Raw genomic sequence first — 9,716 nt, forward strand, 5'->3', positions numbered from 1 at the left:
CCCAGGCGCCTAGAGCCTGTGCTCCACAACAAGAGAAGCCGCCGCAGTGAGAAGCCCTACATTACAACGAACAGTAGCCCCTGTTTGCCGCAACTAGACAAAGCCCACCTGCAGCAACAAAGATCCGGGGCAGCCCAAAATAAATAAATAAATAATTTTCAAAAAGAAAGAGTATGCCGGAAGATAGGCTGTGAGGGGAAGCCGTGGCTGCCACAGGAAAGAAGCGAGGGCGTCCAGATAGGGGTGCTCAGGAAGATAGTGCCCTGGACAAATGTAAAGAAATGACAGGAGAGGCCAGCTCAAAGGAGGAAACATGATACGTTTTGAACATTTTTGTTTCTTTGAGGTTCTGTCAACAGATTTATGTGGCAATGTTCAGCAAGTATTTGGAAATGTAGGATTAGAGTTCAAGAGAGGTAGAACCTGGACGTTTTATTAATTTTTTGAAATTGTTATTTACTTGTATTTTTGTTGCTGTGCACAGGCTTCCTCTAGTTGTGACGAGCAGGGGCTGCTCACCGTTACAGTGTGCGGGCTTCTCACTGAGGTGGCTTCTGTTGTTGCGGAGCACAGGCTCAGCAGTTGTGGCTCCCAGGCTTAGTTGCTCCGAGGCATGTGGAATCTTCCCAGACAGGGATCAAACCCAAGTCCCCTGCGTTGGCAGGTGGATTCTTCTCCACTGGACCACCAGGGAAGTCCAAACCTAGAAGTTTTAGTTGCAGCAAATAGTTAAGCAAATAGTTAAGCTCACGAAGGGAGAGCAGATACAGAGTAAGAGAATGGATGATAGAATCTTGGGAAACATCTGCACCTACGTGTCAGGAAGAGAGCAGAGCCAGCAGTGACCAGAGAAGCCTGAGTGCAGCTCTTGGGGCTGCAGCGGGTGGGCCCAGCGGTGTGCCGGGTGGCCAAAGTGAACAAGACAGAGAAAGCCCCAAGGTTGGATGACTGGTGGGCCTGCAAGGGCGCAGACATTCATTTTCAAGGTTGCAGCGGGGGGTTCAAGCCAAGATGCAGAGCGTAAAAAGTAAATGAGTAAAACAGAACAAGTAAAAGAGAAAATTGGCCAATAAGGGAGAGAGGGTGGTGAAAGAAGAGGACAGGTGCAAGCTAAGGAGAAGCTGCCGGGTGAGGGGACTGGCGGTCCCTCCAAGCTGTTCATGAAGCAAGCCCCCACCTAGGGGCATGAGGTGCCAAGGCCCTGCATATCCTTACTTTGGGGAAAGCAGAGAAAGGAGAACAGGTCACTATGGAGAGATGGGATGGAATGGAGGGCAGGGATGGGCATTCACATTGGCATCAGGCACCATCTAAGAGGCTGAGAGGGACACAGATGTGGGGAAGGCAGGAAAGGTTGGATATACACTCTCATGGGTATAACATAATGAGTTATTTGGAGATGAAAGAATTGCTAAGTTTCCGTGCGTTTAGGTCTGTGGCTGACACACTGTTTCTCTGTGTCTTAGTTGCGTGTATCCCTACCCGCTATAGACTGCGTGATTTCCCTTCCCTGAGCTGTCTGTGTGGAACTCCTAGCTACTGAGTCCTCAGTCCACCAGGCCCAATCCATAAGCCATTCCCCGCCCCCCAATTAAGCCCTCTCTGTGTGCTTTTGTTCCTAAAGAGACCTCTTTATATGTCACAGACTTCCTTAGCTGTTTTCTGGCAACCCAAGCCTGGAATATTAACCATCCTCTGCCCCACATAAAGCCTTCACTGCTATTTGCCTCCTGTCTTTCAGCAGCTTTGAAAGATACATTCTTTGCTTATTCTTACAGTGATTTTGGCTACTTCCGTCCAGAAAATGACTCCAAATGTGTGGAACAGCCAGAACTGAAGGGCCACGACCTCGAGTTTTGTTTGTACGGAAGAGAAGAGCACCTGACGACAAATGGGTGAGGCGGCTGCTTCTCCCGCGTCGGGGCCGCGTCTCCCCTGTGCAGGGAGAGAGTTCCCTCCACGCTCTTCTGAGTATTTGAGAGAGTCTAGAAAATCACTGTCCGGTAGAACTTTCTGTGGTGGGGGAAATGCTCTATAATCTGCTGCGTCTGATACAGTGACCCCTAGCCCTCTGTGGCTATTGACACTAGAGTGAGGAACTGAAGTAATTTTGATTAATTTAAAAGTAAATAGTCACCATAGCAGAGAGTGCCATTCTAGAGGAGCCTGACTGCCTACTCCCCTGATAACTCTCCCCTCCCCTGTGTACTGACGGGCTTCCCCAGCAGTCTCATAGGGCAGAAAGTCGGCATGTCATTGCAGCATGGCAAGGGATGTGTGGTCTGTCCAAGGACTGAAACTACACAGGATATCCCCCCAGCACCCCTGTGGATCTCCCCCAAGCCCTGAAAGATGGTGTAAGGACCAGAAGTTTTTCTGCAGCTTTTCAAATCTTGTTTTCAGGAAGTAAGCAAGAATCCAGAAGTGCATCCTTGTATTCTGTCAACACCTTTTCTCTGCCCCTCAGGTACCGGAAAATTCCAGGAGACAAATGCCAGGGTGGCGTGAATCCAGTTCGAGAAGTGAAAGACTTGAAAAAGAAATGCACAAGCAACTTTTTGAGTCCAGAAAAGCAGGTGTGTTAAAGTAGATCTGGTGTAGATACAAGTGGGGTTTTGAGTTCTGCCAGGAAGGTCAAAGTTACAGTGTGTCGAGAGCTTTATCACCTAATACAAGTGGCCAGACCACTTATGTCAGGCTTCCCGTTGCATGGAAACTGTTAGGATGAAGGATGGTCACTTAAGCCAACAATAAGCTCATCTACTGAAAACTTTTCTGGGGGAGGGAAAATGGTGCTCAGTATTTATCCAAGTCTTAGAAGCTTAGGGTTGAGAAAATTTCTGAGGCTCAGAGTCACTTAGAAAAAAGACTCAACAAGTCCTGCCATCAAGGGCTGGGGTTTTGCACGTGTGGAAGGGAAGGGCATGGGACCCTGGTTAGTGGGGATCTCTGTGCCGAGTCATGTCAGGTGTGTTCATAAGGAGAACCTGCACCGCGATAATAAGGGGCTGGTCTTGATTTGGAAGCAAGTTTGGGAGCTGATTCCAGATCTGTAGCATTGAACTGTCTGGCCAGGCTATGGGGATCTGGTAAGAGGAACCCTCTTGATAAAGAGGTGCTGGCCCAGCAGTGTGAATGGGAACAGAAGACTGTGGACCCCAGGTACCTAATCTGGAAACTGAGAGATGGACAGTCTGCAGTCCCTCCTGTCTAACCTTCTCAGGAGTGAGGGCCTGACGGGGTGGAAGAAGGCAGGGGGAGAAGAGTGTGTGGGTGTGTGTACTTGTTGGGGGCAAGCTCCTGCTTCTTTGCATCACTGCCCTGCACTCCTGGCGGCTGTCCTCAGAGTGTTTGTGTGTGTGATTGCACAGGACTCCCGCCCACAGGGACACAGCTTGTCCCAGAATCCAGCTCCGCCTCCTCTGGGATACACTGAAAACACACACTCCCTATCTCCCACCCAGAAGCAGGTAGGTCACACTCAGACAATGATATGACAAAGCTTATTTATAACAACATATGAAAACTTAAGAAATGAATCTTGTTATCATGGGAGGGCCTGCCTGACAGCATTGGCAGAGCTCCTTCCCAGGTGATGGCTGTATGCTAGATTCATTCAGCCCTCTTACTATCATGGTCTCTCTCTCTGCTTCATCCTTAAAAGCTCCAAGACTTACAACCAGTGGTCACGGGGAACAGTCACAATTGTATTTGATCTAGAACCATAGCTTCCAGTGTAACTTTGACATTGAAGCCCCTGAGTTTGCACTATTCTGACAGCTTCAAGGCAGCTCAAGTTTTGATTACCCTCTGCCAGCTATGGTATTCTCCTGGTAGCACTGAGATGGTCATCTTGAGGGGTTTGGGAACATTTCATCATTCGGTGCCTAGAGACTACAGATCGTTGAACAGAGAAATAAGAAATTGAGCAGCCTCTTTGAATTCAGTCCTGGAATATGCACACCCAAAATTGATTGTGTGTTTGTGTTTTAATTTATCAAGAATTCCAAGTCAAATTCTGTTCCAATTATCCTGGCCACTGTGGGATTGATGCTGGTCACAGTCATAGCAGGAGTGCTCATTGTGAAGAAATACGTCTGTGGTGGAAGGTAAGGAACCGGAGTCAGTCAAACCTACAAGTCAGCCAAGGGCAGAGTCTGCCGCTGGCGAAAACTGACTAGTTGAAGTGACGTTACTGAAACATCGGACCCAAATCTTTCCTTCCATTTTTCATATACCAACTATAGGCTGTGCTTCCTGTATGCGCGGCTCATTCTATGAGTGTGTAAAACTTGGAGAGTCCACAGCCCTATAAGAAATGCATTCTTCCTCACCACGTGAGGGTTGACAGCAGTTTCCGCCCCCAGGTTCCTGGTGCATCGGTACTCGGTGCTCCAGCAGCACGCAGAGGCTAATGGTGTGGATGGTGTGGATGCTTTGGGCACGGCCTCCCACACTCACAAAAGCGGTTATCATGATGACTCAGATGAGGTGAGACTGTTTCTTCTTGAGGGGTGGTGCAGAAGTTTTTAAAAAGAGTGATTCTTTTTTTACTTATGACCAAGGTATGTTTGAAGCAACGGAGGGTATAAGCTAGAAGCAGCAACTTAATGACTAAGACTTGGCCAACCCAGAAGCTACGTAACGGCTTTCAAAATAAGGATTAGGGATTTTTTTTTGGTCTGTAAATAATATGGCCCGTGTCTTGTTTTTTCAGGACCTTCTGGAATAGCTCCTCAAAAGAGCTGGGACCGAGTACGAATGATGGACCGCAGTACCTCCTACACTCCCTGTGGCTCCAACTTAGGGAAATAAATTTCCCATTGTGAAGGACCCAGCTCTGTTTCTGCTGCTTCCATCAAAGCCAAAAGGACCTACACTAAAGAAATAGGGGGGTGGGGACCCGAAACACTCTTGCCAATTGGCTCGGAGAAGAGAGGGGAAATTTTTAATTCTTTAACTTTATGAGTTCTGTGTTTTTGCAAGGTATGGGCCCTTTTTGGTTTTGGTTTTTAAGGGAAATGAAATGGAATTGAAGGGAACTTTTCACTAACCCCACAGTCACATGTTTTGCGCGGCGCCTACCCCAGGGCACCGGCCAGCTTCGTCATCAATTCTCATGAAGCCCTCGGTGCCGTCCCTGGGCTGTGCCATCCCTGGACAGTGTCAGCACCACGAAGCAGCTGCAGAGATGAGCAAAGAGGCTGCAATGACTGGCACAGCCTGGGCAGCCTCTCTCCCTCTGGGGCCAGCCCTGCTCCGAGAATAGTGCACACCAGCTCCTCACATAGATCACTGCTTTTTGTTATTTCTTTCAGGAGCCATAGGCCACAGTGATTTTTCTTTTCCCCTGTTTAATTAGGCAATACCCTTGTTAATTGCCCTTTGGCAACTAACTTACATGTGCTTCCAAGACACTAAATCAGGAAAACCAAAAGGGCAATATTTTTAACTTGGGGCAGGAAGAAGGGAACAGCAGAGAATTGACTAGATTTAGCACCTATTAAAGGAGAAATTCTTGCTTCTTCCAAGATCTTTCAAGCCATGCCTTATGTGTGTGCCAGTGGACTTGCTCAAGGATGGGGCTCAAGCTGAGTACCCAGGCTGAGCAACCTCTTCACTGGAACGGCTGGTGGCATGCGCAGCACAGCCTCTGAGGACGACTCATCCGTGAATCATTAGAATGGCTGCTTATTCGCTTCCTCTTAGGTTGCTGCTCTACATGGAGCTGTGACTAGACATGTTTTCAGTTTTAAGCTTTAAAAAAAAAAAATTGAGTTTTGTTACCAAGTTCTCCTTCTTACCCCTCCACTTCCCCAGCTTTGCCAAGTAATTTGTTGGCTTGAAACTTTGAGCCAAACCAAGTGAAAAACACGCTTCTAGTGCAGATTGATGTTTTGTGTGATACATTAAGTTCATATTTTACATTTAATAAAATGTTCCCTTTGACATTTTTAAAAAATGGCATAAATTAGAAAATGTAGCGAGGCGGATTTTTGGGTGGCCAGACAGTGATGGAAAGCTGTCGTCATTAGTTTTAGTACAGCTTGACTGTTTGCTGTACTCGGACACAGTAGTGCGTTCCCAGTCAGCACAGCTACTGTGCTGGTCACGGTTTCTCCCAATAGTGATGACTGGGGATGTTCTTTGGTAACTGCCATTTTGCTGCTGGTTCATTTTATGGCTAGAAAGTCAGGAAAAAGTAAATGTGCCAAATGAACTTTTGTCAGAATGTGTGAGCAGATGGCTGAATTGTCTTCTCACCAGAATGGATTAACAGCAGTAGGGAACGCAGGGGAGGGAGTGGATGGAGAATTTTAAAGAAACTTTGAAACTGCAGTAAGATTAACGTAAGTCAGGGAACTATAAAGTTAAGGCAGTTTTTGTAAAGAGAGTTCATATTTGTTAGAGCCAGAGAGCACTAGTTTTTTAGGAAAATCTCATTCCTTTTGTAAGGTTTTTAAATTGAAAGTAATTCCAAAGATACACCAGCTCACAAATGATCAAAAAGTCTCAGCTTTTATCCCATTCACCCTCACCTCCTGCCCCATGTGAATTTGATGCCCAGAGAAGACCTGCGTAGACCATACACTCTTCTCCCCACATGCACCCACCGAAGTAGATGTGCCGACATACGGTAATTCTCTGATTAGTTTTACATGTAAGAGAGTTAATACTCTTCTCCAACCGTGTAAGACTCAGGACAGTGATACCTGGGGTTTCTGTAGAACTTGGTAGTTTTCATGGCACTTTTTCCCTTGCATTATGTCATTTGAACCTCACAGCATTCTTGTGAGATAAAAAAAAAAACCACAGGGTTTGTAATCCCCATTAGAGATGGAGCTGAGGCACAAAAATGAAGTAAAGGTGTCAAGGTCCCTGAGTCATGAGTGGTGACGGTGATTGTCTTCGGATCTCATGCACTTTGATGGATGCTCTTGCTGCCAGGTGGGAGCAGGCTGCTTTCTTACAAATGTCTTGCAGTTCTTCAGGGCACGGGTCAGTGGCCTTTCTTTCAGAGCAGCATGTAGAGCTCTTTTGCCAACTTAGTAAACAGGAAATTTTTCGTGGCTGGAAGCAAAAGTAATGGTAATTTTGAGTATGTGTTTAGAAATTGCCCCTTACCTCATTGAAGGTCACGGTGGTTCAAGAGTGTGGGAATGGAGTCTCCACTGATGAGTCACCCTCTCCGTTTCCCTTGTCCCCCTCCCATGACTGGCTGGAGAGCTTAGTCAGTTTGAGGACTGCTAGCAAGCCTGGCTGGCTAGCCTTCCGCATCTCACAAGGGTATGTCCCTGGCCCAAGATGAAAACAGCCTAACAGAGCCACGATAGCTCCTAAGAAAAAAAGATTTCTGATTTGTCCTACTGATGTCAGGTTGGAGCATTATCTCTGAAAATAAAGTGTAGTGTCAGGCTTAATAGCACAAGGGACTGTTTCAGTAATAGAAGTTAGCGTCATAAGGTAGGTTGGACATAGCAGACTGTCCAGAGTGATCTGAGCTCTGAAATCCAGGTGGTGAACTCACCATCTTTCATGCTCTGTGGACAAGTATCTTGGACTTAAGAGGGCTTTTGGTTTTCAGTGAGACCTGAGACCAGGGATGCATACGCCTAAGCTGTTCATCGAATGGGAACGCCACTTGGAGTGAAAGTGTTTGGAGGACTGTGGCAGTTCTAGGCTGGGCTCAGGAGATTCAATAGATTGGCTGTAACTAAAGCTTTAGAATTTGTCATCTGCCTCTGAATAGGCTTTCCAGGGTGTCTGTCTCATTCTTAGGTTTACCTCTGGGCCTCTGCATGCCGAAGCTGGCCTTTCATCCCTGGCAGATCGGTAACGTGCTGGCCACCACTGGCTCTGTCAACCACAGCTGGTTCTCCCGTGGCCTTCACCATGGGACAAGGATAGAGGAGTGCAGGGCGATCCACATCCACTCCGTGTGCAGGACTGGCCTGGCTTCAGTCTTTGTTTTCTAAGCAAGTGATTCCAGTAGAGAGTTTCTTGTTTCCTCTTAGGAGAGCTTTAAAGAGCCCTGCTTCTCTATGCAGGGGCTTGGAGCTCACCCTGCTCACTGTTGGTACCGCCCCCTTACCCCACATTAACCTGGATACTTAGAACTGCTAAAATAGGAAGAGCTTCTGCTTTTCACCTTTGCTACTACCTTCCCTCAAGCAGATAAATAAACATGGACTTACATGTCCTTCAAACAAAAACCAAAGTTTTGGATTTCCACATGGTAGTGATAGGGAGGCCAGACTGTTCCATCTGCCACCACTTTGCCCAGCTCAGGTTGCACCAGGGACACCGTCCTGCCCCAGGAGGGCCAAGGCCTCGCCCTCATGGAGGGTGATTGAAATAGCAGGAATGTGTTGATTTCTTGGCTACTTTGCATTATAACAAAGAAGAATCAGAAGTCTAATTAGAAGTTGTCTTCAGCAACCTACTGTGTGCATTTTTTTTCACACCGGTACATTCTTAAGCATCCTTGTTTATATAGAATAACATAAACTAATCTGTACCTTTCTATATATATGTGTGTGTGTGTGTGTACATATATACATGTATAAACTGTATAGTGTACATGTTAATGATATGCCCAAATCCTTAATGCAGTTCTCATCCTCCGCATGCCCTCAGTTTGTGGTCACGTGACTTGAGTGTTCCTGATGATTCTGCCCACCTCCTGTGTTTGGACGTCTAGGGAGGAGGGTCGGGTTTTGATGGTACCCTCCTCATCCTCGTGCACAGATATGCTCAGGGTCCCCATGTGTGCCTGGTATCCATCCCTCTCTTGTTTCCTATTCCCTGTCTGAGCATGTGGTCCCTCCTGGTTCTGTACCTTCTCTGCCTCCTCCCCAAGCTTTCAGATAGCCTTCCTACTCAAATCTAAAGCAGTATTAAGATCATTACTGCATGTGCACTAAAAACCCAAGTTTTCTGTTCCCTTGGGGCAGAAAATTGCATGTGAGGTGGAATAATCAAGTTTCAATGACCTATGTCAGTTGCACAACAAAGCCAGACCCCAGAATAAAATTCCACAAAATGGAAATAAAACTCAAATTTCTTTAGCACTGTGTAAATAAATCTGGATGTGTTTAACTTTGTACTGGTAATTTTCTGTATATTTGCAATATTTGGGTTAGAAATAAAACAGACTGGACTTTATTACCTGACCTACTAAAATGACTAAGCTACAGTTTGTTAATATGAAAGTTTCTCCACTTTCCTAGCTTCAAAAATTGAACCCCAGCAATCAGAGAACATCAATTAATGAGCCAGGACTATGTGTCTGTAAGTCCTACATGAAGGGTATTAGGTAATTTATGGGAAAAACTACTCACTTTTTTCTTCTTCATGCTCTCAAAGATCTACCCCACCATGGGTGTTTATAAGACCAGATTTCTTTTTCTTCCTCCCCAGAAGTATAGCTGACCCACCCTGGTACAGCTTCTCAGCTTTGATTGCTACATTCTTCCTTCTGGACGCGGCCACATGTCATTACTGTCTTGAATTACATTATCCTTTAGCAGGTTCGACAGACAACAACACTGAGGAGTTTACCTTCAGCACTTGCCCACTTGCCCCTCTCACATTTCTCCTGCTACTCTTACTCATAGTCCTTCCTAACCCGTTTCATTAAGGACCTTCAAAGAGTTGCATCTTGACTCCAAAATATTTCTTTCAGTGGAGGTTACTGCCCACCCCCATTGAGCCTT

The 9,716-nt window shown here is 46.4% G+C and overlaps 1 protein-coding gene across 5 annotated transcripts in view; it reads left to right on the forward strand.

The window, feature by feature from the left end:
* The window catches only part of SORT1 (sortilin 1), a 64,155-nt gene extending 54,982 nt beyond the window's left edge, over positions 1-9,173 (forward strand). For 3 of the 5 annotated variants that reach the window (XM_010830913.1, XM_010830914.1, XM_010830917.1), the window contains exons 16-21: positions 1,779-1,895; positions 2,468-2,576; positions 3,372-3,470; positions 4,003-4,109; positions 4,368-4,491; positions 4,718-9,173. In XM_010830913.1, the coding sequence (XP_010829215.1) occupies positions 1,779-1,895; positions 2,468-2,576; positions 3,372-3,470; positions 4,003-4,109; positions 4,368-4,491; positions 4,718-4,732 (571 nt within the window). In that variant the 3' untranslated portion in view covers positions 4,733-9,173. The remainder of the gene's footprint in view (positions 1-1,778; positions 1,896-2,467; positions 2,577-3,371; positions 3,471-4,002; positions 4,110-4,367; positions 4,492-4,717) is intronic. The other 2 variants (XM_010830915.1, XM_010830916.1) reach the window with 1 other exon arrangement.
* Positions 9,174-9,716: the final 543 nt, after the last annotated feature.

This window comes from Bison bison, unplaced genomic scaffold (assembly GCF_000754665.1).
Source record: "Bison bison bison isolate TAMUID 2011002044 unplaced genomic scaffold, Bison_UMD1.0 scf7180017864519, whole genome shotgun sequence".
Lineage (NCBI taxonomy): Eukaryota > Metazoa > Chordata > Mammalia > Artiodactyla > Bovidae > Bison > Bison bison.